This window comes from Rhodnius prolixus, unplaced genomic scaffold (assembly GCF_049639745.1).
Source record: "Rhodnius prolixus isolate KJV_2025 unplaced genomic scaffold, Rpr scaffold_1, whole genome shotgun sequence".
NCBI lineage: Eukaryota > Metazoa > Arthropoda > Insecta > Hemiptera > Reduviidae > Rhodnius > Rhodnius prolixus.
In genome coordinates this window covers 22,040,288-22,067,022 of record NW_027411581.1, presented here as the reverse complement: position 1 = coordinate 22,067,022, position 26,735 = coordinate 22,040,288, and the positions used below count along the sequence as shown (strand labels likewise).

Sequence of the window (26,735 nt, the reverse complement as noted above, 5' to 3'; positions counted from 1 at the left end):
GTTACTGTTCAAGAATATTTTTTAGTTTCTATTTTTGGTATCAGAGCCAAGTAAAAAAAAGAAATATATAAAAAATGAGGGAAAATTCTGATTTTCTCAAAAGATAAATAAATAAATAAACACAGACTTCAGTTATCTCCTAACCACACTCAAATGCCGAAGTAAGGTTTGCCAATATGGCAAATAATTTTATTTTATAGGTAAATTAATGATATTGGCCCACATTGCCATTTAGCGATAAAGCGGATTGGATAAGGAATCATTGTCTAGCTTAACTCTGTATTATAAAATATTTAATCAACTAATTAGTTACACGATCATTTTCGTAACAATATATACAGGTATTTCATCACTACCGAACATCAGCCACATTGGTGCATATATCAACAATTAATAATCTGTTTTTTTTTTGTCATAATTAAACAAATATATACGTATGTATTCCTTCACAAAAGTAGTAATATACAAAGATTTTTTTAAGCTTCTTCGTAATTGATTTGCAAAAAACATACAAATCGCGGCCCTTTCATTTCTCAGCAATAAGGTTACAAAATTTTTATCAATTATCACTTAAAGTAAGTAAAGCGTTCTTAAGTTATGCTTCTTCATTTCCACTTTGTCATGAACTGTGACGGTATCTGCACATTTAAGCTCTACGGAACGAGTTCCATGAGTTTCGTTGTTCGGTTAAAATGTTTTTTTTTTTTTTAATTTCTTGTTTAAAATGTTTTATCAATGAGTAAACAAGTAACAATAACAATGTTACTTTTTTACATTACATATACAGTATTTTGTCATACATATTATTAGCCTAAGTAATCAATTAGGCTGCAGCAGGATAGAATTTAACCAAAATACTAAATGTAACTAATACAATTTTGTACGCGTGAAAAAAGAAGTACCAAATTTACAAATCTAAATAGCAACGTGTATTTCATTTTTTTGTGAATTATTTTTTAAGGAAACAGAACGCAAATAGTATACTGACTTAAGCTAGTCTAACATATGATCAACATTTATTAAATAGGAAAGTAATTAATTGCATTCACTTTTCTCTATCTCGTTAATGATAGGACAAGCTAGACAACTTTAACTGCAGCTCATTGTATCCTTGAAATAAATACATATTTCTTGTATATTTCATACTGAACGAAAATTCTGGTGCAATAATTGAGAGGGTTATTAAACAAATCAGTTACAAAAACACCTTAGTACTTAAAATTTAGGAGATTTTTATTTGACTAAATATTGACTCATAGCGAATTGGTATTTTTAATTATAAAACTATTTTACCATAAAAAAAGGGCATTAGTTTCTCTTTTGTCAAACTAATAAATTTATGTCTTTCGCTATTTTATACAAGAAAAGAGAATTGAGAGGCTCTATTGAGATGTGCTAGGCACATTTATCTTCCACTTGCCTCTAATGGTGCAAAGAGTCATATTAAAGGAGCTCACTTTCACTTGAACGTCATCGTGGTGAGAAACTACAGGACCAAATGAACATTCACCTGCGAAAAGCTTTGTCTTTGGCAACATATTTATTTAAAAATAAAAGTGTACTAAGGGAGGTGGGGTGGTATGAAACCCCGGCTATTCCTTGTGAAAAATTATATAACTCGTAGAATTCTATCAGCTTAATTAGATTTTGGGCGTAGAGCACAAATGAAATAATATTACAAGCTAAAGAGATGATAAAAATTTCAATCGTGTTAAATACGTTCACTGGTGAAATGAATAAGAATATGAAAGAAATAAAGAAAGAAGTATCTGTCTCAGAGAAGAAAATTCATTATTTCAACTAGATTGAAACATAAAAGTTCTCATTTAGACCAGAAAATTATTGACAAGTTTTTGTTTTTTTAACTTTCTCTTACTACTATACTTAACCATAATGTCAAATTTCCTTTTTTAAATTGTCATCGATAATATCCTTTTTCAAGGACAAAATATTTCAAGTTCAAAAAACAGGAAGCTAAAGATTTAATTACGAAAAAAAAAATTTAAAAGTAATTTTACAAAATTCTTGCTTACTCACGACTTTCTTTTATGAAATGAATTTTCTTCGAATTAGGGATTTCATAACATTTTTATGCACGAATGTAAATACGAATTATAGATTAAATCGTAGAGGATATTTAAGAAAAAGTACAAAAAGTGAAAAATTAATATACCATTATTAAAGTGGTATTTCCGGCTAAGAGACTGTTAAAGTCTCATGCTCTAATTTAGTTCTACACTCACGCAAGATATTTAAGTATTGCGTTAAAAGTATCATCATGTTACATAAGAAATTCACAGGCTGTAACTCTTCTATATGGTAACTCGCTCTCTGCTAAGTGGATATCCATTTTTCGAATGAAAGACTTATTCTGAGTCAAAACAAACAACCTCCTGGAAGCAGCGTTAAAAGAAAAATTCATGTTTAATTGTTATAGTTTAAACGATTGCTTAATTAAAAATTAGCTTACTGGCCCGTGCATGAGTTTAGCGTAACATAAAACGATAAGTCGTTACTAACACAATCATTCTAGTATTATACAAAGTTATTAAAAATTCATCAATTAAAATTATTTTATACATGGGAAATCAATACATTTAGAACTTCATTGAAATTTAAAAATTCTAAACGGAAAAATTAAGAGCGAACAGTCATAAAGAAAGCCAAATAGAAATAGTATTCACTTGAATGCAATACAAAGCAAAAGAACAATGTATGCAGTTAATAAATTCGTCTATAGAAGGACTATAAAGTACAAAGTTAAGAACAAGAAATTAAATCTATTAAAAATTTGTAAAAAAATAAAATTAAAATAAATCTGAAATCCAAGCAACATAGTTAAGTTTGTTCATACAATAAATAAAAGTTGGCCAATGCTTGATAAAAGGATATCTGAAAAAATAAATGTATAACATATAATTATATTAAAGTCAGAGTCGGTTGTAGGGTAACAATTCAGAGATATACCACCTTGGAAAAAAAAGAGGTTTGTACACCCAGATGAAACTTTCAATACATATATAAGGAATATCTATCTAGACGAATAAATATGTTCATATTTTTTACTTATTTATATAATCCGTATTAATACAGTTTTTGTTTGAAACATTATTCATATAAAATAATTTTTATTTTTTCAATATTTAAATGGTGTTGATGAGTAAGTTAACTATACAACACACTTGAAGAATATTAAATGTATGATTTGTGTTTTAAAACATGATTGCCTATTTTATTTTATTTTTTCAAAATAAATAAATAAATGATGAAATAAAGATATCAGAAAGTAAATTAAATGATTAATTAAAATAATATATTAATTCCATGAATAAAACTTTTAATGTGCGTTATCATTTTAATTTAAAAAAATAGTAATATAGCGCCAATTACCTTAGATGATTTCACGCCGTAAATTTAAAAACTATAAAATTCAAAAGTAAATGGGCACATAAAATCTAAATAAAAATATAAAGTAAAATGTATGAAAACATTATTTCATTTTGTAAAATAGTAACAGCACAGTTATTATCCTTTAAATACCTACTTCCTTTCAGATATGATTTTTACAAAAAATAATAATAAAATAAATGAAATAAAAAATCAGAGTTACGAGATTTTTTTGAGGAATTGGTAACAATAATTTTATTATGTACAAACTTTAAACAATATCTTTAGAGGATTGACACTTTATTTATTAATTCATAGTGACGTTAAATCTCTAGATAATGTTATAAAAATTATTAAATGTCGGTCTGAGATGAATCAAGAATTAGTATCTCTGAAAAATATTCTTCAACATTTTCTCTCAATTCTTGATCTTATACTGAAAAATACAAAAATTCCTTTCACAGGAGCAGTCTCAATTTCTAAGCCTATTTTAACGGCTTTAAGTTTCACAAATTACCAAATGATCTGAAGACATATCAAGGACTTTTCCTAACATTCAATATAAGTAAAAAAGAAGCCAGACTTAAAAGAAAAGGAAAGTAGCTCCGACCAAACTTCGTTCTTTACAAGCAAGCTAACAGCGATAGTAGCTTGAAAATGCCAATCCACTATGCTCTTGAAAATATTGAAATCTTTAATAGTAAATATTATTAATTTTAACAGGAAAACTATTAAAAATTTTCAACATCACTCTCTTACAGTTAAGGCAACAAAGCCAGTCATAAAATATGTTGGCGAAGTGTCCTTTTTTTTATTCATCTTAAAAATAAAAAAATTAGAAATAAAAAACCTGAGATTTTCATAAAATAAATGCTCTTATTTCACATTAAAGATGGGTACTAATCTTCTACTTACATTTATAAAACTAAAAAAATTACATCAACAAATGTGCATAAGGTATTTTAAATAGATTCTTCAACAATTATTTGCACCAGTTTTTTTTTTTTTCCTGCATGAACTAGATAGGAATTAAATTACAAACAAAAATAAATAACAAGAAAATAAAGAGCAAAAACAAAATTACAAGAGATACAATCTTCAACGTTACCTCATTAAAACAACCTGGGGCAAAAGCTGGTTCTTAATTAGAAAACTTTTTTTCTGTTTCGAACCAACTTAAACACTTTGTTTTTGAGTATAAATAAAACTTCTGTCTTTTTGTTTCTGTGCGCGAAGCTGCTGGATTTTTTTGGTGATCCAAATTAAAAGCCCTGTCTCCGAAACAAGCTCTGTTATACACTAATCAGGCCTATATATTGGTATCTTTGGAATAAACTCTATGAGCAAAACCTGAAAAAAAAAAGTATTAAATAAATAACCTTCTCTGTTTCAGCTGTTTCTAGCAACAACATTATTGGTTTATGCCAAGAAGCTGGTTATGCCAAGCAACAGCATCTTGTAACTTATTCTTGCCCTAAACATTTAAGCAACCAAAAAAACAAACCGCACTCTGGTCCCCTTTATCTCCTCATAAATTCATAACAATTAAAAAGTAAGGTATTATCATCGCCTACTTTCAGGCGGGGCTTAAATGTTCAACAACCAATTAGGTTTCATGGACAAGAACGGAAGTACATTTTTTACGATTAATTTTTTTTTAACAAATAAAAAGTAGCTACACTCAGGATTCAAACAGTGGATCTCCCTCTTACTAATTCACACTTTATGACGTAATGTTATCTAAAATCTATTTCTGATCAGGATACTTTTCAACTTGAATGAATAAAAAAGCAATTAAAATTATTTCTTGACTTATACATTATTAATTAATCTAATGAATAAAGAATATCTTTTGTGCATTTGGAAATACGATTTCAGATAAACGAATTAAATAGAATACTAGGGAGTGGGAAGAATGAATGAAGAGCAATGATAAGGAGTTAGTACTGGAGGGGGCATCAGCTGATACTATATTTAAAGTTGCCTTCGTTTATCTATTCATATTGTTTAAAAAAACCACCTCATCATTTTAGAAGAGAATTACGATTAGAGCCATATTTTTCTGCCTCTTTACTTATTTCTCGTACTCATTAAACATAAATTTAATTTAAAATGAGTGATGACGTAATGATATTTTTAACGCTGCATTTTTATTTAAAATAAAAGATTTGAACAGTTACAAAATTAAGATTGAAAAAAGGAAAAGGAAGATGGTCTTATTTGGAAAATCTAAAAAAAAAATAAATCCTACTCATTAGGAGTTAAAAAAATATTGAGGCAGATGTAAATGTACCGAAAAAAATGGAGCCGAATGTAAATGTAGATTTACCGAGTTAGATTCTTACGTTTCTTTTGAAACTGCAGATAATTAACAATACAATAAGCTAAAAAGAACAGACATTTCATTTCAGATGACTTTTCCAGAGTTATTGAAGATATGTAATGGGTTGATGCCATTTAAAAACATCACCAATTTAGGGATGCCCCTATGTAAAATTAATAATAAAGAAATAGGACCCCCGGTTCAAAATAAGGATTGAATTCAGATTCGTCACATATTCTCCCACGAATGAAAGTGAGTAAAAAAGGAAGAAACCAATTTTTGATGTCAATTCTGTTAAATCCAGTTTTGGGGACGATTTGCATTAAGAACTCGCCTAAACCCTTACTCTAGCTAAATTCTTGATCAATCTGAACTCCAAAACAGTGTTCAATGCGTTTGGTAACTTGAGAAAGCAATAGGATATGACATTTAATTTGGATAGAAAAAAAAAGCTACTGAAGGAATCATATCCAACTTGTAACAATTACATTAGTATAGTTTTCGAAATGTAAGCAGGAAAAGACTGAGAATATTGGAGTCCTAATGAATTTTGAAGCCTATTCCCGCGTAGAAACCTAGGAAAATACTCAGGGAAATTACTGAATGACTTAAGATAGTGCTCTATGACCTCCAAAAAGAGTTCTCCCTTTGGTGGAACTCAGTGAAAATTATTTACATTAACATAATAAATACACATCAATTCATTTACATATACAAGTAAGTTGGTTTACTGTATTCCTTGCGATACCAGCTGATGGTATAAGAATGTATGATGTATGATGGAATACATACATTATACATTTCATTTGTTCTGAATTGACTTATTATAATATACCAACTTTTGAAGGTGACTTTATTTTATTAAGTTGAAAATGGTGATTTTATTATTGGAAATTTTAAAATTAAATGATGTCATATGTAACCAATATATAACCAAAAAAGGTAAACTAGTGAAAAATTAAGACAAATAAATTTATTTTATCTAAGTCTCAAGAATTTTGTAACGAGTTAGAAGGACTTCTTTTGGATTTCGTTAAAGAAATATATTTAAGCCAGTTACAATGCTACTTATTTGAAGTTAACTGTCTAGAATGACGAGAAGGAAAAAAATGTGTAAAATTAAACCAAACGGCTAATAAAAAATTAACAAGAATTATTATAAAAATGAATGTTGATTAAGTTATACGTACGTATTCCATCATAGACGATGAATCGCATCGTTGTTTAGCTAACCTCCAATGGAGACCTAGTTTATGGTAAAGGTGACTGTTCTCCCATTCAAGGAGTTTATCAATCGAATGCTGGGTCTAAAAATGATCATATGATTCAAATAATGCCCATTAAAACAAATTTACATTAAAGTAGACTGTTCAAGAGCAAGACACCATACCCTTTTGCTTAAGCATATGACTGGCCATAATGAACAGCCAAGTGTGCAACAACAACACACACAACCACAAAATAACCATTTAACATTTACAGGAATTGTCTTCTTTAGTACATTATTTACACGAGACACTGTTGCTTTGTATTCTTCAGGTGCCACACGAGATACAAGACCATTTGGAAATTCCAAGTCAAATCTGTTACTTAATCCAAACCTAAAAAACAAAAAATAACTTAATTTAGTAGATTTCGTAAAAGATTTGTTCCTAACTGAGCAAAGCTAAGTAAAATACTGTTTTTACTTTTTCTTATTAAAATAAGAGTATTGCAACATGTCCAATTTTCTAGTTCCAATATCTAATTTTTAAAGGAAATATCTTTTATCAGATCCCTTGAATGCTTTAGAGAAAATTACAGAAACGCAAATAATACTTTACAGAATGACTTTCTCAAATATAGAAATTTCTTAATGCATTCCATTCACTTACTTTATGAATTTTTTAGGAAATGTAGTTTTAGGACAGATCTGAGGATAAATGGGGATAGGCTTTCCTCTTAACAGTCATTTGTGATGTCTAGTTTTCCAAACTGGATAATGTCCACAAATCCTCAACATACATTCCAAGTTTGGTTAAAATATAAAAGAACCAGAGAACTGTAGTAATAATCTTGTAAGTGGCCACAAAGGTTGATTTCTTTTCAGGCAGTTAGGCCTGCCTCTAACTCATGTCACTCCTCTGACTGATAACATCATTGTACTTATAGACAAACTGTCTTCGACTTAGAATTTTAAAAAGACTGTAAGCTAATATGTTGAAGGTACTGGATTGCCCATGTTGGTATTGGAGGTAACATTTATTGAAAGAATTACTAGTTCCGCATAATCCTTTGTAATCATTGGTTAAAATTAAGCTTAACACAGAACCTTAGTAAGAACTGCGATGACATCCAATTCAATGAGTTAACTTTTTAGCAAGCTTTTCATAACATGTTTCGTATTTTGCTTCCATCTTCCCAACTTCTGCAAACCAGTTCCTGATATCAAAGAATCATCTAACATTAAAAAAAACATTTATTCTTATAGGCCCCAGTCAGCTATTGCGGTTTGTAATGGCCCATCAGCTTTAGGCAGAAAATTTAATTTTTTAAAAAAAGTTTTTATCACAATGTCAAACACTGGTGTACTGTCAGCTTATGCGGTGATATTTGACATAAAAGAAACAGAAGTTTCTACACAAACCTAATGATCCAACATATATTGAAAAAAAATCCGAAACTGATAATTTGACATAAAAGCAACAGATTTAGATATTTTTATGCGTAAACTTTTTGGTAGAAGACAGCGGTAGTGGTGATTGATAAGTAAGAAACCTGAGAGTTTTTGTATTGATAATTGTTCGATATCTTTTTCTGTAAAATTCAGCAAATTTTCAAAACTTCAAATTAAAAAGTATGCGTTGAATGCTTAAAATGAATAGAATGAATGGAATTGATAATTAAGTTATTTGTCTTTAAATTCGATAGAAATAATTTACAAAATTCTTCTTGATCGTTTTGTCAATTTTTTCAAAATTGAAGTTTTTAAAATCCTTCTTGAACTTATTCTTTGACATATGTATATTTTTTCTAACGTATTTCCACTTTAGTGTTACTATTTTTTTCTTCACATTAAGAAATAAAACTTATCAGTAATTTTTTTCGGGAAACCATAATAATATTCAAGGGTTTGAAATGCAAATCCAGTAAGAGATAAAATGACCTTTTTTTTTATAAATATATTTTCTGCAAATAATTTTTCGCTTGTATTTATTTTGCAAAAACTTATACTTAGTAAACACAAAAAGACCGTTTATTGAATCTATATAAATTCTTAGATTCAGAAATTCATCCAATCACCTGTATAGAAAAAAGGGCAAATCTGATTGATTATAATAAAATATGACAATAATACAGCAGCTAACTAGAAATAGAGCCATGGAACTACGTCATGTACAAAAAGTAGGGAATTCCAATGAACAGTCGCAAATGCGTCGAACTTCCTGAAAGTTACTGACTGTTTCAAGGATCACGTCTCCATAAAAGAAATTGGAAATTCGACAATTGGAAATTGGGACAATTACAGAAATTAAAGAAAAAAGTTACAACATCAAGTCTTTCATTAAATTAGGAAATGAACAAAAATATTAAAAAAAAAAAAAAAAATTAATGGAAAATGATTCGAACTAGTTACCTTTATCATATTTTCACAAATGATAGTAACTTCTTTTGTTTAAAAATAAACGAATGTTATTTTTAAATAACAAGCTAGATCTCACAAATGGTATGATGAGATGTACATTTAAGACAGTCAAGCAAAAGATGTTGATACTAATGTGTTAATTTTTGTTAAATGTAAATTCCAAATTGGTAATAGGCAATGCAACTTACACAGTCATGTTTCCAGTTCCTCTTACAACTACAGGGTCAGCTACTAAGGACACAATATTTTCATCAACGTTTTCATCTGCCTCCTCTTCTTCTTCATATATTGCATCAAAATCAGCCATCTGTTATTCATTAATTAAAACACATTGAAACTTTTAAGTTCTTTTGTACATGCTAATTGCATACTCCTATACTGCAGTAAACAAAACACAGCTCTCTTACATAAACTAAACGAAAGAAAACAGACGAATCAGTAGTGTCTACTGTCTAAAACTAAAGTTTTGATCTACTTCTTTCTTAAATAAAAGATAAAAATACACTCGTACAATTTCAATTCATTTCTATTTCAAAAATGTGATTGTAAAATAAAGTGAATTAAAACTAAATAACATAAAATTAAAAAGAATAATTATTTGAAGGTTGGTTGGCCAACTTGTTTCCTATCATTATCATCTGTCCTTCACCTGTGCCTATGCAGCCAGCTAAATAGCTTGCCTTTATCGAATTAGGTTGATCGACTTTTCAATAGTGCTTATGTAAAGGTGGTGATTTAATGAAAGCTATGGGAGGATTGCTGATTTGCAATATTGTGTAAATTTAAATTTTTTTTTCTTAATCCTAAAAAATGAATGAAATAAAAATGCAAGATGAAATTAATAACATTCCTCTCGCCGATGACGATCCCCAAGGTATAGTAAAATACTTCTTGTATTTTATCACTACTGTTAAACCGATAATAGTGTACGTAATTAAACAAGCAATGATAATTCAAAATATATTCAATCTTGTATAAGTAATAAATAAAGAAGGGATTTCAATAACTAATATTTTGGTTTTTCGTAGGATACTGTAATGCCCTTCTTGAAATAATATAGCCTTTAATCCTGCTCACTTACTGAACGTTACAGTGCTGCATTCACTCAAATGATATTATATTTTCAGCAGTAATGAAAGAAAAAGTTACGGAAACATTTTGTGAAAGACAATATTAAGTTTTTTTGGAATGGGGGCTTCACCATAAAATTTGTAAAGGATCTTTTCCGTTATTGCTTTGAACATTCAGAATGCGAGGACTGTCATCTATAGAAATATAAAATTTGATCCCAAGCATTTGTCGTCGAAGTAATGTTTATTTCATGTTTTGTTTTTTTTAAGTGATCATTCAAGATGAAGGGGATGTAACAGAAATGTCTCAAGCTTCAGATCCAATGGTACATGGCAGAAGTATGGATTCCATTCCGTCCACCTTTACGAATGGTAGCAGCAGCCCTGGACCAAATAGTAAGTAGTTTTTTGAACTATTAGAATTTGTCGTATTTGAAGGAGAGACAGTAAAGTTCTGGGCTTACTTAATTGATGAAGAGACAGTTCTGTACAATAGGAACCTATTAGCTTTATGTGATAATTGATCATACTGCAGGTATTTATTCTTTTAATTTAAAGAGCGTCACATTCTTTTTATTATTGTTTATATAATATTTGTTACTTCATATGCCAGTTTCTAATATTTCTTTAACTTTTTTTGTTATTAAATATGTTTAATTCAGGTCTCGATCCAGACATAAGCCCTGACGAACAAGAAGAGAAAGCCAGGCTCATAACACAAGTTTTAGAACTACAGAATACTTTAGACGGTAAAATGTTGCTTTTTATCTCTCTAGAATCTTTTTAAGAGATCAAATTTTAGATTGAATGTAAAACGTAATTTGCTAGAAAATAAGTAGATACGACAGACCCTCAAGTAAATGCCATTTACATGCATAGTGTAATGCATTAATATAGTATCTGATATGTAATTGTTAACACTTCATTTATTGATGGAGTACGGTTTATCGTAAAATGAAAATTAGGGAAAACTGATATTTCGGACATCTTTGTACTCTGGCCAGATCGATTCTAAGTGTTCAGAAAGAAGTATCTTTTTTTTGTAAGGTAAACAAGAGAATAGAGAGTTCTGAGTCATATCTTGTTAGAAATTTGTATATTTACGACCCACTTGTGTAATGTAATAGGAAAACATAGATGAAATTAGAACTTGAAGAATCAGCAATAGCTAATACATAATAAAGTAGCTATTTTAGGTAATTTAGCTAATCTAAATTTTGTGGTGACCTTTAATTGGGTGAAAGATGGTCGGTCCTTAAAAAAAATAATTATAAGTACTTCATTTTCTCAAGAAGTCGACTTTTGAGACTCCAGCTGAGCGTAGAACGTTTTAGAGGTTTAGGAATGTTTAATTATAATGTAAAGAACGAGATAATTATTAAAACTGCCCGGTAAGACAATTGTATAAGGGTTCTATACTCCGCAGTATTGAATTAGGATAGAGGCGAGGCCTGTTAAGCTAATATGTATTTTGTATTGGATTCGATTCCCAGTCTAGGCCTTGGATTTTATTTAATGCTTAATATGAGAACTTCGTTGTAAAGTATGTTTGCTGGTCTCCTCCGTCCACAACACCTAATTGGTAGTTGGATGTAAAGCCCGCCTTAAATAATAAGTCTTACTTTTAGGCGCACAATTTGGCCTTTGCGGATCGTTCTAGTTTTGATTTAGAGGTGAAATGTTCTTCAAGGTCTCTTTTGAAACATGTTGTGTGGGGTATCTTGCTTTCAGAAAGCGTAGACGATTTGTTTCATCAGGGTTCATTAAACAATACACTTGTTCAGGGGTCGATTTAGATATTGTGTCTTTGTTGTCTATAGACAGAAGAATTTTTATTTTCAAGGCGAAGGTTTACACGATATGATATGGTTATTATAATTTTTTTCTTTTTCTATATCAACCCGAATGAGTAAATGTGAAGTATCTGCGAGATAATAATTCACGAAGATATCAGTATTCCGCTCTTTGTACATACTATCGATTGGAGCATATTGAATACAGCTGGAACGTTGATGTAGGAACGTTGTTGAATCACATTTAAAGATTTTGATGGTACCGCCATGAAAAAATGTCCTTGCAGTTATATTGTTTCACAGAATAGTTTTGAAGCTGTTAAGCTTATTCAGCTATCATGTTTCAGAGCAGGGGTGGCCAACTTTTCTGAATATAAGATCTACTTTTTATCTTAAAAGTGTGTCGCGATCGACTTATTGTCATAGACGTAGTCTATAAGGGGAAAGAAGGGGTGTGAAATGCATACTATGTTTATACACTGTATAATAAGCTTTCCTCATATTTCTTTGTTACCAATTAATGTAATACGAATTTGATAATATGCTCATAATAATAATTTAGCACTTTCAGATATATTTTACCATCTCTAGTGAGAAGTTATTTATTATATAAGATCTTTTTAGTATAGATTTTTCAAATATTTTTGTTTTCAACTTTTGTTCTGTGTGGTTTGAACAGATTTGTCACAAAGAGTAGATAGTGTAAAAGAAGAAAATTTGAAGCTCCGGTCTGAGAATCAAGTGCTTGGTCAGTACATACAAAATTTAATGTCGGCTTCAAGTGTGTTTCAATCCACTTCACCAAAAACTAAGAATAAGTAAATGTTTATAAAAAGCATAAACAAAGCTTTTATATAATTCAATACGAAAAACAATTTTTTTCAATTACCATGCCTTTTAATTACATTCCTTTTATCTTTATAAAAATTTCTTCGCGAGGTCAAAAACGTGCACTATTTACTTTCTATCTTATTGATCAAAGCATCGAATCAAATTTTATTCGCTTATTGTTGAATTCACACGCTTAGCATTTATACGGATTAATTTTAACCCTAATTTTGTTAAATTTAATGCAAATGTAAATTTTTTTTTTGTAAATATTTTGTATATTTATTTATTGTTTTAAATTTTTTATTGTAAATCTCCAGCTAAATACATGAGTTATTTATGTTGATGTAGATCATTTCATTTTATTTCTCCCCATCACACCTAACACTAAAATTTTATATTTTTCTTAACACGTCCACATCCGTTAGTCCAAATGAATATATACTCATGGACAAAATTAGCGCAGCACTCAGTTTTTGTTTAGTTAAAATTAAATAAATTATCTTCCGCTTTTGTTTTGGTGAACTATTGATTTCTGGGTGATATTAGTGTAAACATAAACCATGAATAATACTTTGTTTTATTCTTCGTACTTTTTTTTCTTTATTCTTTTTTTAATCCCGTTTTCACAAACAGTAGCCTGTGACCCATCCAATCTGCACATCATAAAATTCATTCTGACTCAGTCTTTCTCTTTACCCTGAACCTTTTTGTTTATTATCTTTAGTGTATGTACTTTAAAAAGAATTTTGTTCAATGGCCGCAGTAAGGAATTTAAGTGATTGCGTTAAAGCTATGACTTTGCTAGAGGAAGGGTATAGTCAGCGTGAAGTCGCTAGGAGGCTGGCGTACATCACTCGTCTATAGGCAGGGCACTAAAGCGATTTAGGGAGACAGGAGGTCATTCAAGAAGAGAGGGGCAAGGTCGGCCTAGATGTACAGCAGAGAGAGACGTTAGGTACATCCAGCACCTGGCTTTCCGAAACAGGAGCATATCGAGAAATGAGATAAAAAGTCTCATAAGGCAAGTCCGAAATGTTTCAATTTCCAGTAGGGCTGTTAGAAGAAGACTCAATGAAATAACCTTAGAGCCCAACATCCTGCTCGTGGCCCTCTCCTTACCACAGTTAACAAAATGACCAGGCTTCAGTTTGCACGTGAACATGTGAATTGGACTTTAGACAACTGGAAGAGAGTTCTCTTTACAGATGAGGTGAGAGTAGGCCTAAATTCTTCATATGGCCGTAGTTACACCTGGAGACGCCCAGGAGAGAGGTACGCGCCATGCTGTGTGGTCCCTCAGGTGGCATTTCGTGGAGGCTCACGTATGTTCTAGGGTGGCATTTCTTTCGATGGCCGTACTGAATTGGTTGTTGTGCGAGGAAGGTCTTTGACAACTGAGAGGTACTTAGAAGATACATAAGGAACTTGGATACTTCACACCATTTTTTATTTTACATATTCTAAATTAATCACGAAATGAAATTGCACGCCAATCAATCTATCGTCTACAGTAATTGAATAAAAAATGTAATTTTTATATAAATATCTTTACTGACAGGACATCAAAGGTATTGAAAAGTAGGACAAATAAAATTTCATATAAGTAGAACTGATGTTTTCTTTCTTTTTGTATCCTCCAACCCTTTATGATAAGGATAACAAAAAAACAAATTACAATTTAATGAAACTCATTTATATACATCACATTTATATAGAGTAACACTGTCTGTAGTAAGGCATGAAATGAAAGTACGAGTAATACTAGAAAACATCAAAGGTATCTGTAAAGTAGGACAAATAAAATTTCATATTAGTACAACTGATGTTTTCTTTCTTTTTGTACCCTTTAACACTATATGAACAGGTCTAATAAAGAACAAATCACAATTATCTGAAACTCATTTTTTGTATTTACACAAAGTTACATACATCAATTGATATAGAGTCACACTATCTGGAGTAAGGCTTAAAAAAAGGTAGTACTAGAAAATAATTATTTTGTATAAGTATTTAATTACTACCTAAGTAAATATCTACCTTTTGGCTACTTTAATTTATGAAACGTAATAAATTCAACTCAGGGCTAACCACATCAAAATAATAATTACATTAAATGCTCAGCAAAGTACGTATTAGATATAATATGTCCTGATTGTATTTGGCGTATTTTTAGAACTATTAATTTTCTCAAATACTTTTTCGGTTAAAAACCTGAGGAGAGAGAAAGAAAAACAAAACTCTCGTTATCTGTTCGCCTGACAACGGATAGACGTTGAGGCGAATGAGAGTTTTGTTGCAATTGGTTAGTTAATGATTTCTCTCAAACTGGAGACCTAAAGCATATTTTCGGCCAGTTGCTTATAAATTATTTGTACTCAAAACAGTCAAAATTTAATGCATCTAAAATATCGGTTTCAAATAACAATTTCACTTCGAACAATCAGAATTTGCAGACTACTAATACCATAAAAGATTTCTTACTGCTGATTCAGCGTGAGTCCCTTTTCATGCTTTCAATATTTTTAATTCTAGACAATATTTTCATAATTTTGATAAATAAAGCAAAACCACTAAAAAAATGCCCTGTATTTTTTGGATAAATCTGTACAAAGCAGATCTCAAACCCGATTTGTAATAAATTCTTAGCAATTTTGTCAAAAGAAGAAAAATTATCCATTTACTTTATTCGTCTTAATGAAAAAACTGAACTCTTATTCCGATTTAATATTATAGCATAATTAATTCATTAGAGCAGAATTGCTGGAGAAACAGGATAATACTTGGTAAGGCTTAGTGTTAGAATGTTGCGGAATAAAGGGAGTTAAGGAAACCACGGTACACTAATTAGGTGACTGCTCAAGGTTTGTGAGCACCAGATTGTGGATATCTAGATCAGACACGTATAAGAGATTCAGTGTTTTGTCTGGTTTTATTCGAGATGATACATTTAGAGGACCGGCAGGTCTCGAGTTATTGCAGGCAGAGCAAGGGACTAGGGTTTAAATGAAGACAGTGTGTTTTTTTACCTACGTCCTACGCGATCTGAATTATAAGATAGTTATATATTTTATCTTATCTAGTGACTCTATTACAATTTTTCATTTTTTTAATTTTTTGTTTAAATTAGTCTTGAAAAAAAAGTCGTTCAATCTTATTTCTTGAATTCTTGAGCTTTTCTTTTTAAAGGCATTCCTTTACGTCGAGATTATCTTATAGTTAATCCCATATTACCAGAAAAAAAATCTGATTGTTATTGTAAGATGCCTTTTAAACAACTTTATATACATTCTTAAAAACTATCCTTCCAGGATAGTTATTCAGGTGACTCATTTTTGAGATTCATTTTTTACATGATGCTTTTCAACTATTGCTTGAATGTACACAAAGATACCTCTAAAGTCCCAAAATTAGGTAAAAGAAATTCAAAATTTCAGCAGCAAATCTCAATTTGCGAGTAAATGGCTACTGCTAGTTAAATAAAATATTAAATTAAAGGAAATTTTTTAAATTTCTTCACTCAATCAGGGGTATTATGTCCTCGTTATCTGCAATAATAAAAAGATGGATTTTAAGTACTCCCGAAAAAGTAAATAATTTATGTGATAAGGATGCAAACAGAAATATATCTATTTACTAAACGAAGGAAAATTAAAGATGGGAAAAAATTAGGAACATAAACAATTTTAATATCACACTGCTTTAAAGGAATACTTACATACGGGTTTCAATGAGGTATATATTATTTAATTTATACATACATAATTATTGGACGAGATAAGTAAATAAAAAAAGTAATATTAATAAAGATCAGAAAGCATTGCAATGATTTTAGTTAAAAATAGTTCTGATCATTTAAATGAACGATCATAATTGAATGAATAAACGCATTTTTTAAAAGATATTTCAATAACTTCTAGTTTAATTATGAGGGAAGGGATTAGCTGAATCGAAAGCAAATACTAGATTCCAACACGGAGATCACGGGTTCGAATCCAGCTGCTGGCCTTTAGATTTTCTCTTACTAGGAGCTTCTTACTGTTCACTGTCCGGTAATGGATAGTGTCTGTATGCTAGCAGTAAACTGAAAGAAGCTCAAGGCGCCAGTAATCTCAGATGGGGACGCGTCTTGAATAAAAAAAAAGTAATTATAGTATAATTATGGGCAATAAAAAAACTTTGGACTTTATAAGAAATAAGCTTCATAATTGCACACAAATTAATAACTATCAAAAATCATAGAAAAAGGAATGATTAATCCTGCAGGAAATTTCGTTAATTAGTGGCAAATATTCAAGATATTTAGTAAAGATACAATCCCTCTCAAAGAATAGAAAAAACTATCTTTTCGTGAACTGAGTTATTAAAATGAGCAAAAAGCTAGGTACTAATAGACTAAGAAGTCGATGCGCAAAAAAGAACACCAAGTCAATACCTGCAATATGTTAAATTATTTTCCTTCAAATTCCTTGCATGTACTTACCGAACAGAGGAAAGCAGTTTATTTATAGACTAAACATGAACTGCCCTTTGAAATAAAGAACTAATATAGCTTTGAAAAGTTTGGAATCAAAGTATGTTAGTTCTATAACGTCACCTTTTTGTAAAGAAAGACATATTACATTATTTCAGTGAGCATTAAGAAGAAAGAAAGAAAGGCAATTTACAACAAAATTATTGTCAAACAATTAATTATGATTAAGAATTAATAAAGTGTTGAATTTTTTAATGAAACATTCTTGATTAAGCCCAATATTAATTAAGTACAGTTTCAGTAGCAACCCAAAATATGGAGTGTTTTTTTAGTACTGAATTTACATATAATTACTCTATAGAGTTGTAAAAAATTTTATCGTAGCCTTCAAAAACAGTGTTTATGAACTAAATTCATTAAAATTAGTTCAAATATTGTTTCAGCTTAATTACCTCAGCCAAGATTATTAAGAATAGAAATGTTTAGCTAGATGCGGGGAATGTAATCCATAATTTAATATAATACGCAAAAAAGAAAAGCAAGGATAATGCAGAAGTTTTTTTATCCTGTTTTTAATTAGAGTTTTATTTAAAAAATGAGGAGATTCTAATTACTTACGTTAAATAATTGAAAAAATAAAATTATAATACTGAACGTTGTAATACTACATAGGAATTCATTTTTATGGCTAATCTTTCATACCAGCACCATTTGTTTTGTTACCCGCATAGCCATCAATGTAATATTAAATTTTCATTTCACGCTCACTTGGAATTCTTCTTGGTAAGAACTGAATCGCTTTCTGTCCCAGTTTTGTAAGCTGACCATTTTTCGATTTTCCAGATTTCTTAATTCCAACGTACCAGTTAAGATGTTCATACTTTTTTGAAAGATATATGTTCCAACTATTTAGTAGAGATTCTCTAAATATTGTTGCTTCTTCAAAAGGGTCTATCTTTAAAAACAAATGAAAAATCCGGTACTTTGCTTGTAAATTTTCTTATTCTAAAAAAAAATGTGCAAAAGGAAAAAAATTACTTCTCCATATAATTGTCCTTTTTTGTTGAAAGCTAAATATAAATTTGCTTGAATTCCTCTGATTTTTACTTCTCCAAATCCAGCAGATGTGAATTCCATGATTGCTAAAAGAATAAATATAGATATTTTAGTAATGTAGTGAACGGAATATGTCAAATACATATTATGTATCAACAATGAGATATATATACATGTGTATTTGTGTGTGTGTGTAATGGAAATTTTAGGAAAATCAAAGGAATTTCACTAGAAAATTTGAAAAGGCTTAATTTTAAAGAAAGATAACTCTTTTTTATTCTAAAAAAAAAATGTGCAAAAGGAAAAAAATTACTTCTCCATATAATTGTCTTTTTTTGTTGAAAGCTAAATATAAATTTGCTTGAATTCCTCTGATTTTTACTTCTCCAAATCCAGCACATGTGAATATGAGTTTTATATGAGTTTTACCTGCTTTGTAAGATTTTCGAAGACTATAAGTAAGTGAAATGTCTTGGACCTTTGATTTATGGCGTTGGAAAAAAAAATTGTATTTACTTTGGAAATTTATTACACATTATATGGACATTTATTATTTGTCTAATCCTAGAGATTAATAACAGTGACTCATGATTAATTAAAATAGGCTTATTTTTTTAAGTTAAAATACGTTATTATTTTAATGTACCGTATGGATTGCTGTCGTCATTATCACCTAAAACAGATCCATCACTTCTAATTATAAGATGGTAACCATTTCTACAAAATAATTGCATTCGGGGCCCATAATGCGGATTGCCCTCTCTAAGGGTTGGATCAATTCCTGGTGGTAAATCTTTGAATTTCGATGCGTTGTCGCCCATTAATCTGGTAAAATCCTAAAAATGTTAACACCTGAAAGTTATAAGAAAGTTAAGAAAGTTTTTAGTTAAAAAGTGAAATATTTTATACTTATTTGAACATACTGTGTCGACAACTGTCGCGAGGAAAACTGGCTAAAAATTCTACAATGAAAACTGAAGCATAAGTTATTATTATTTCTGTCAATGTTCTGGAAGATTTAAAAGCTTTTTTTAAAACAGGCATAAAAGAAATAAGGGGAAGGCCACTTGAAGTACTATTTTTAACTTTGAGTTATGCCATTTACAGTAAGATGTTTTTACAGGACATTTAAATTTTTGTTTACTCTAATACTTTATTTACATCCTATTTTTACATCCATATTTATACGCTTATTTTTATATTATACGCCTATCAAATATGAATTTATAAAAACTGAACATTTTTTCGAGTACGAAGTTTGTTTTTCCATGCTCAATAAAGGGAAATGTTTATTATGCAATCTAAAACTACAGAAATACGAGAGCCATTCATTTGGTAATAAAAAAATTATATATTCCAATTATCTATTGGAAGTTATATTAAAAATCTCTACCTCGCTCCACAATATCATATGTTATTGAACGTAAAGTTATGACTAGATCTGAATAATAATACCCAAAATTAAATAGAATAGCACTATTTAGAAACATATATATCAAAGAGATTCTTTCATTCGACTAATTCATTGTTACGAAATGTTGTAAAAACATAACATCCTAAAATGTTTACATAATTTTTATTTATGAAATATTCTTTTTATTTTTAATAAATAAGTCAGTTAAACTTGTACCAGAAAATTTGCAACTATTTCAACTTACCTTTTATGTTGTAATAGTACTTATCCACTTCTTTCATAATTCTGATATAAAATAGTTGTTGCAAAATATGACAACTAAATGAGATTTTGAGTACATATTACGAAAATTCAGATAAAGACACTCACAATCTATCTGAAACTTGTCACATTAAAACTCCCACTTGAGATGCCAGATTTAGATTAGAGGAGAGGTGCGTACGTAGGCTGTAAGGAATTTCCATTCATGGTAATGGTAATGGTTAAGTAATACTCTAATAAACTAGATTTTTACTAAAAAGAAATAAATTTTTGGTACAAAAACATTTGCTCTTAGAAAAGAAAAACAGTCATTTTTAATTTCTTAAAAAGAAGATTGCAATTCAGTCAAATTTTTAAATAAGTTTCTTCCGGAATGACTTGATTCGAAAGTCTTGGGAAGAAACATTGAGCAAACTAATAAAATATATATAATGAATAAAAAAAAAAGGGAATAGAATATCTCAAAAACAAAAAAAAAAAAAAAACAGGGGAATTAAACTTAGAATACAATTTGGTTAAAATCGTTGCTAGTATATTAATGTTTCTGTAGAAATCCTTTGAAAGGAAGCAATTTTACTAAACTTGTTTTTTCTTGTTTGTTTGTGATTTTGTATAAAAACCGTTTGAACGATTTTTTTATTTCGTCAAATAATTTGTGCCTTCAAAATTCGTGCTACAAACGTACTAGCACTTATCACATAAACAATAATACCCCAATTTCTAAATTAAACAGCAAAAGTTTTGGTAAGTGCAATAGATATTCGGCAGGTAGAACAAGTACACAGAGTACCATGTAAGCTTGTTACATTTTGCAAGAAATATTTTTTTAAGATTTTTGGGGCTCTCCTACCAGGAAATAGAGTGGAATAACTTGCTTTGCTAGGATTCTAAATATAACGAAAACAGGTATATTTTTTTTTTTTAGGCAGTCTCAACAACTTTGCATTAAACTTGGAATTCATACTGCAAATTTTCAAATAATTGTAACAGCTATATTATAAAACTTATTCTAAAACTGTCCAATTTATCTGAAAAACTTGATTATATTTCGAGAATTATCTAATTAACACAGCACGAGAAGTGTTCTATAAAAAGTAATGTAGCCTTAGAATAACTTGAAATTGTAAATAAACGACACTTGAGTGTGTAAATGTACACAACATTTTTAAAGCATTTTCTGCACCAGAATAGAAAATTTAAAGCTTAACTGCAATCTCAAAATCAAAAGTAATCATTATAATTAATTGGAGACTTAAGAAAAACTCAGTCTCCTACAGTCTTGATGTGTAGTCTAATTTTCCGCTTCATCTAAATCAAGATTTACAATTCTGAGTTTTATGCACGATTACTACTAATAAAATATTCATTTTTCTGTTTCTATAGATATTTAAATACAACACCGTATGTTAATATTAAGAAAAGTGAAAATCCTGAATTTCAGAATAAAAATTCTTTGATTGTATATTAACAATCAAATGGAACATTTGAATATTAATGAAGAAAATATTAATTCCCAAACGGGAAATAAAGAAAAAAAGATTGGACTGAACAAGTTTGGGCAAGACCGAAAAACTAAGGTAAATGTCAAAGAACGGAATAATTTGTGCCTTCAAAATTCGTGCTACAAACGTACTAGCACTTATCACATAAACAATAATACCCCAATTTCTAAATTAAACAGCAAAAGTTTTGGTAAGTGCAATAGATATTCGGCAGGTAGAACAAGTACACAGAGAATATACTCTGTGGGTCTCAGCAATAGCTCAAAAAAGCAAGCAAAATCGGGCTATGACATAAACAGGAATCGGTGGTTAACACCATGCAATAATAGAGTTAATAATAATTACTCAAATAAAAATAAAACAAACACGAATAAATTAGAGAAGAATATTTCACTATCCGCTCTGAAACCAAACGCAGAACGAAATATAAGTTCACTCCAAAGAAGACTGTCAATTCAATTTTTAAACAATAGTAAGAGATATATTTCGAATGAAAAAATTGATGATCCCGAAAAGGAATCTCCAATATTACAAACTGAGAGCGAAAATTCATCGGTTACTAAAGACAACTGTGATGAAAATAAAAAAGAGTGTAAAAGAACAATAAATTATAACGAAGGGAATAATACTCCGCCGAAGCAAAGGGAATGTCAGTTTAATGAAAATAGTATTTTAAAACCTATTCCTTTGCCCAATTTCAATAAAAATGATGAAAAAATAAAAAATGAAATAAACTTTTTCCATAGTCCTGAAAATAAGTTCAGTGATTATGCAAAAATGGATGTAATATTGTTTAAAAGATTAATACAAATTCAAAAAGAATTAGTTGAAAATGAAAATAAAAAATTGTCCATCCTCGCAAAAGTTTTTTTACCACCGGACAATGAAGACGACGAAACATAATATTGTATCATGATTAATAGTTTTTATTTACGATTCATACTGTAGTTTAGAACAATAATAAATATAAAGTTTTATGTTAACATATGATTTGTCTATTTAGGTGATCTATAAAACAATTTTCAACAGAGCCTGCGCGCCCTCACGCAAATCCAATTTACAATATGCCGTCAAAAACAAAAAATAGAGCTGAGCCAGTTTTGAGAATCCAGTGGCAAACTCCAGCTTACATCAACAACATGTGCTTGAGCAGTATACACGGCGTACACTAAAAACATTATAGATTATACATAACGGAGGTGTCTGTGCTGCTTGGTCAGTTACACTATTCCAATGAAAGAACACCTCATAAATGACCAAAACTGTCTCATTTAAAGAGATGAATTTTTGAATAAAAAAAACAGTGCATAAAAATCTCAGAAAATTCATATTTGATACTGACAATTTCTTTTGGGTGTCACTAATGTTTTTGGTCAAAATCGGTCTTCAGGAAGAAATACTTTACTGAATGAATTTTTTAGTTTTTTGGGATTTTCTCGAAAACAGCTCTAAAATATTCTTAACAACTTTACACAGTGATTACATAGATCTATTCTTTTATTTGTTTTATTACCTATAGAAAATTCGATTAAGAGCATTTCAGAGTGTGAGAGAGAGGTGAACAGACATCCCTCAAAAGTGCCACTTCAGTGTAATACACGGTAATCATCTGTACAATATTCATAAAAATTATAAATAATTTAAATGTTAGAAATTCGAAGTAAATTTATGAAAAAGGAAGTTTAAAATAGTAGTAAGGTTTAAGTCGTAAGAGTGTTCATATTGAATTTGTTTCTTAAGGTACTACTAGAGACCGGAGACAACTGAAAAAGGTTTTTATAATTGACAATCCAGAAGTGCCAGTTTTTTAAGTAGATTTCTCAGGATTTTGAGTTTTCTAGAAAATGTTTTCAACGATTTTCTTTAAACTACTCATTGCTATCTCCAGATTTACAACTTATTTTTGAAAACTTTCTGGAAAATTAGATTAAGGTCATTCGGAGAAAGAATCCCCCCGATTTTTTAGGTCTCTATCTAGTGTGTTATTTAAGCAGTGTTTAACCTGGTTACTTTCAATAACATTACTAAAAATAAAAAGCTTAGCTAAAATTTCGAGATCGGAGAAAATTGGTAATCGTAAATGCCAGTTTTCAGATTGGTTTTCTGCGATTTAATCGAAAACCACCAGCACTGGCTTTTAACTTTGATAAATAAACATTAAAAGAATAACATTTTTTCAAAGAATATTTACTTTAGGAGAGTTCTGGGTGAAGGAAAGAGTCCTTCTAATTTCTGCCATTTTACTGCACTTTATGGCACTATTATCAACGTAATATTTTGAACTACAATTTTTTGGGAACTACAAGGGAAGTTATCTTATTTTAGTACCAAAATGTAGAAAAGATTGTTGCAATTTTTAACAAAATTAAGGGATCAAGCGATCTCCTTTTTCCCCTAATGGCCATGCTGACTCAGAAAATACCTGCTCTGCACTGAGCAGCTCTAATAAATGAATTTTTCTATGATCTATCGGCAACATTTCGAGCTACCATTGTGCTCTCTCCGGTTTATATCTCAAAGTATATTTGTTCACTCGGTTTTCATTATTTGTTGAACTCAAACAGCATTTGAAGTATACCTAACGCAAAACCTTTGCCGAGTTCTTCAAAGTCAATTTTGCCATTAATCTATAAAAAGCATTATCTTAGAAAATAACTTTGCAAATTTTCAGTTTGAAGATATAGTAATTTCATTTAACTCTTGCACACTTCAATCTAAGCTATATATCCGAACTAACAAGGCTGGCAATACACAGAGTTAGCCTCATTTAAAAGAAAGCATGGACTTACCAATATCTGCCGTTGCAAACCCTTCTAAAACGAAGCATAAATCTTAACTCTTTGATAGTAACATAAAGAAGGTTTCAGTTTGTAAAGATTAACTCAGAAAACATAAAGGTCATAATAATAAATCTTCAGATAGATCATAATCGGGGGTTGAAAGAAATTTTATAAAAGTATTTCAACCCCTCTAGGTTAATTTTAGACTAAGTTTATTTTAGAATGTGCAGGAAAATTTGTTAAAAGTACTGCACATTATCATAGTTCTAAGGAAATAGCCTCCTTATGGTAGATTAGGTTTAGTAATTAGTTATATTTGTTAATAAAACACTTTTGGTCTTGCTTTAATATCTTTAGTTTGTGTAGATAGAGGAAGGCACAAATATATTCCACTCTCCCCCTCGTCGACTGGATCGATGGACAAGAGGGGATGAGTGGGATATATACTCCAACATACCTGGGCTCCACCCTACCTTGCTCAGCAAGGTGCAGTATGTGGAAGCCCGAAGGAACCGCGTGCCGACCCAGCTCGAGTGGATAAAAGTAGAGAGAAGATTAAAATGATTTGGGGCGCTAATGACCTCGGCAGTCGATGCACAAAAAAAAAAATCTTCAGAAATTTATCAATAAAAATAGGCGGATAACACTCACGATAGAAAGTAACATTGTACCTGATTTTACAAGCAGACAATCTATTTTCAAAAATCGTAGAACTGTAGTGGAACAATTGGCTTCATTACTACATTAAAAAGGGCTACCTCAAAAACCAAAGAGTAATTTTGCAGTTTTCATAAACTTCATCCAATAAGCTGGAATTGGCTTTGAATAAGGCATTACGAATTGCGACAGAGAGAGCAAAATCTATTTTCTTACACAGTTTATGGCTGGAAACGTTTGTAGAGAACCACTTGCCGAGGAATCGAGAAATGATTCACTCAAAGAGTAAATAAATATGAATCAGTTCAGGTTGAATATAACTAATGTTTTAATTATTAGCTTAGTGAGTGAGGTGGGTTTTCTCTCACTGTCTAGAGACTTGTCAATCCCTACAATGCCCCTGCCAGGCTTACCATTGGCTAGTGAGACACTAAACTTATCCAACGAATAAACAGATATCCCGCTCAATAAATTGAATCTGAAAGTAGGAGACAATATTTGAGAGATAATATATGTTAGATTATTGAAAAATGAGAACTGAAGACAAGATCAGGAGATTAGCTTGGGCAAGTGTTTACGCAGACGAATTTTATTCTGAAGTTAAAATCTGTTATCTTAGGAAGTTAAACGCAATATCAAATGCCAGGTGTGCAATTGCTTTATCAAGATCAGTTACAGAACCAAGGAAATTTCTACTAAACATTGACTGCTTTCGTCACTCGTCAACAGAGGTCAATGATTCATAGAAGCCCCCTGAAAAGTTAATATTCACAACATGCATTCGTTATCCACATTAGTAAAACTAAGTAAAATTGAAAATTAGGTACCATACAAGCACAAACTTCCTATGCCTCTTAGAATAAAAGAGGCCACATTCGCAGCCGTTGTAAATAAAACGTAGGATTTCATGAATTTTACTGAAAAGACACTTTGGAAATAATCCAAAGTTTCAATCGCCACAATTCTAAAAAAATCTGTTTTTTTTTTTTTTAAATTAAAGAGAAAATAAAATAAATAGTAATTCGCGAATGACGAAGTAGTAGAAACATTACTTATAACATGTTCAATTTTGAAGTCGTATTAAATTTGTTTGGATGGAATAGAATTATTGAAAATTCAGCAAACCCAGTTTTATTAAATTAAAAGTAACTTGACCGTAACATAAGTAAAATTCTTCAATTTGTAATGACATTGAACTTATTATATAGTAAATTAAAGTAACGCCTATTATTTCAGATTGGCTCTATATTCAACTATTTGTCAGGTTTCGTGTGTGAAGGCGGATTGCCAACATATTTTACTTGATTTAGATAAAAATTACGTGGCATTTTCACATTAAATAAAATCCTTTGGCCTAGACAGGGATTAGAAAAGTAATGTAGTTCTCAAATTTATTGACACAGCTTAGCAGTGAGTGCCTCTAACGGTTCACCTGCCACGGCGATTTTATTATAAATTCACCATATGATTTTCCTTTTCGCCCCTTGCAGTTCTCTAATATTCGATGAAGAATATTTATTAAATATGAGTAATACAAATTAGAAATACTTTGCAGATACATAAGT

At 30.1% G+C, this 26,735-nt stretch overlaps 4 protein-coding genes across 8 annotated transcripts; 2 read left to right on the top strand and 2 right to left on the bottom strand.

The window, feature by feature from the left end:
• Window positions 1–4,243: 4,243 nt before the first annotated feature.
• Window positions 4,244–9,774, bottom strand: LOC141457509 (cysteine-rich hydrophobic domain-containing protein 2). 2 transcript variants are annotated; one of them, XR_012460398.1, is made up of 5 exons: window positions 9,524–9,774; window positions 7,101–7,311; window positions 6,901–7,017; window positions 4,496–4,737; window positions 4,244–4,405 (listed from the first exon to the last, which is right to left on the bottom strand). XR_012460398.1 is itself a non-coding variant. In XM_074134604.1 (4 exons), exons 1-4 carry the CDS (start codon window positions 9,640–9,642, stop codon window positions 4,687–4,689), a joined length of 498 nt encoding a protein of 165 aa, XP_073990705.1. In that variant the 5' UTR covers window positions 9,643–9,774; the 3' UTR covers window positions 4,244–4,686. The 2 variants fall into 2 exon arrangements, 1 of the variants encoding a protein (XP_073990705.1); XM_074134604.1 differs by having other exon boundaries at window positions 4,244–4,737.
• A 224-nt stretch (window positions 9,775–9,998) lies between these two features.
• LOC141457527 (uncharacterized) lies at window positions 9,999–13,376 on the top strand. The gene is made up of 4 exons (XM_074134664.1): window positions 9,999–10,209; window positions 10,676–10,801; window positions 11,068–11,154; window positions 12,878–13,376. The coding sequence occupies exons 1-4, from the start codon at window positions 10,146–10,148 to the stop codon at window positions 13,018–13,020; spliced, it is 420 nt and encodes a 139-aa protein (XP_073990765.1). The 5' UTR covers window positions 9,999–10,145; the 3' UTR covers window positions 13,021–13,376.
• A 3,024-nt stretch (window positions 13,377–16,400) lies between these two features.
• On the bottom strand, window positions 16,401–20,353 carry LOC141457517 (fibroblast growth factor 1-like). Of its 4 annotated transcripts, none has more exons than XM_074134642.1 (5): window positions 20,215–20,353; window positions 19,203–19,392; window positions 18,539–18,642; window positions 18,269–18,455; window positions 16,401–16,574 (listed from the first exon to the last, which is right to left on the bottom strand). In XM_074134642.1, exons 2-5 carry the CDS (start codon window positions 19,375–19,377, stop codon window positions 16,543–16,545), a joined length of 498 nt encoding a protein of 165 aa, XP_073990743.1. In that variant the 5' UTR covers window positions 19,378–19,392; window positions 20,215–20,353; the 3' UTR covers window positions 16,401–16,542. The 4 variants fall into 4 exon arrangements, with proteins under 4 accessions (XP_073990743.1, XP_073990722.1, XP_073990754.1 ...); XM_074134621.1 differs by having other exon boundaries at window positions 19,203–19,408; window positions 20,215–20,352; XM_074134653.1 differs by lacking the exon at window positions 20,215–20,353 and adding an exon at window positions 19,480–19,608.
• A 499-nt stretch (window positions 20,354–20,852) lies between these two features.
• On the top strand, window positions 20,853–22,716 carry LOC141457501 (uncharacterized). Its single transcript, XM_074134591.1, has 2 exons — window positions 20,853–20,975; window positions 21,615–22,716. The coding sequence occupies exon 2, from the start codon at window positions 21,707–21,709 to the stop codon at window positions 22,634–22,636; it is 930 nt and encodes a 309-aa protein (XP_073990692.1). The 5' UTR covers window positions 20,853–20,975; window positions 21,615–21,706; the 3' UTR covers window positions 22,637–22,716.
• The last annotated feature ends 4,019 nt before the right edge of the window (window positions 22,717–26,735 follow it).

Bases quoted from the DNA above. Each gene is read 5' to 3' on its own strand.
- LOC141457501 (XM_074134591.1), top strand. From the start codon at position 21,707: ATGGAACATTTGAATATTAATGAAGAAAATATTAATTCCCAAACGGGA.
- LOC141457509 (XM_074134604.1), bottom strand. From the start codon at position 9,642: ATGGCTGATTTTGATGCAATATATGAAGAAGAAGAGGAGGCAGATGAA. The intron at 7,312-9,523 runs GTAAGTTGCATT...TTTGTTTTTTAG, and splicing joins GGAACTGGAAACATGACTGT to GTTTGGATTAAGTAACAGAT. The intron at 4,738-6,900 runs GTACGTATAACT...TTTTTTTTTCAG, and splicing joins CATCGTCTATGATGGAATAC to GTTTTGCTCATAGAGTTTAT.
- LOC141457517 (XM_074134642.1), bottom strand. From the start codon at position 19,377: ATGGGCGACAACGCATCGAAATTCAAAGATTTACCACCAGGAATTGAT. The intron at 18,456-18,538 runs GTAATTTTTTTC...TTGTTTTTAAAG, and splicing joins AAGGACAATTATATGGAGAA to ATAGACCCTTTTGAAGAAGC. The intron at 16,575-18,268 runs GTGAGCGTGAAA...TTATTATTGCAG, and splicing joins CTTACCAAGAAGAATTCCAA to ATAACGAGGACATAATACCC.
- LOC141457527 (XM_074134664.1), top strand. From the start codon at position 10,146: ATGAATGAAATAAAAATGCAAGATGAAATTAATAACATTCCTCTCGCC. The intron at 10,802-11,067 runs GTAAGTAGTTTT...TGTTTAATTCAG, and splicing joins CAGCAGCCCTGGACCAAATA to GTCTCGATCCAGACATAAGC. The intron at 11,155-12,877 runs GTAAAATGTTGC...TGGTTTGAACAG, and splicing joins ACTACAGAATACTTTAGACG to ATTTGTCACAAAGAGTAGAT.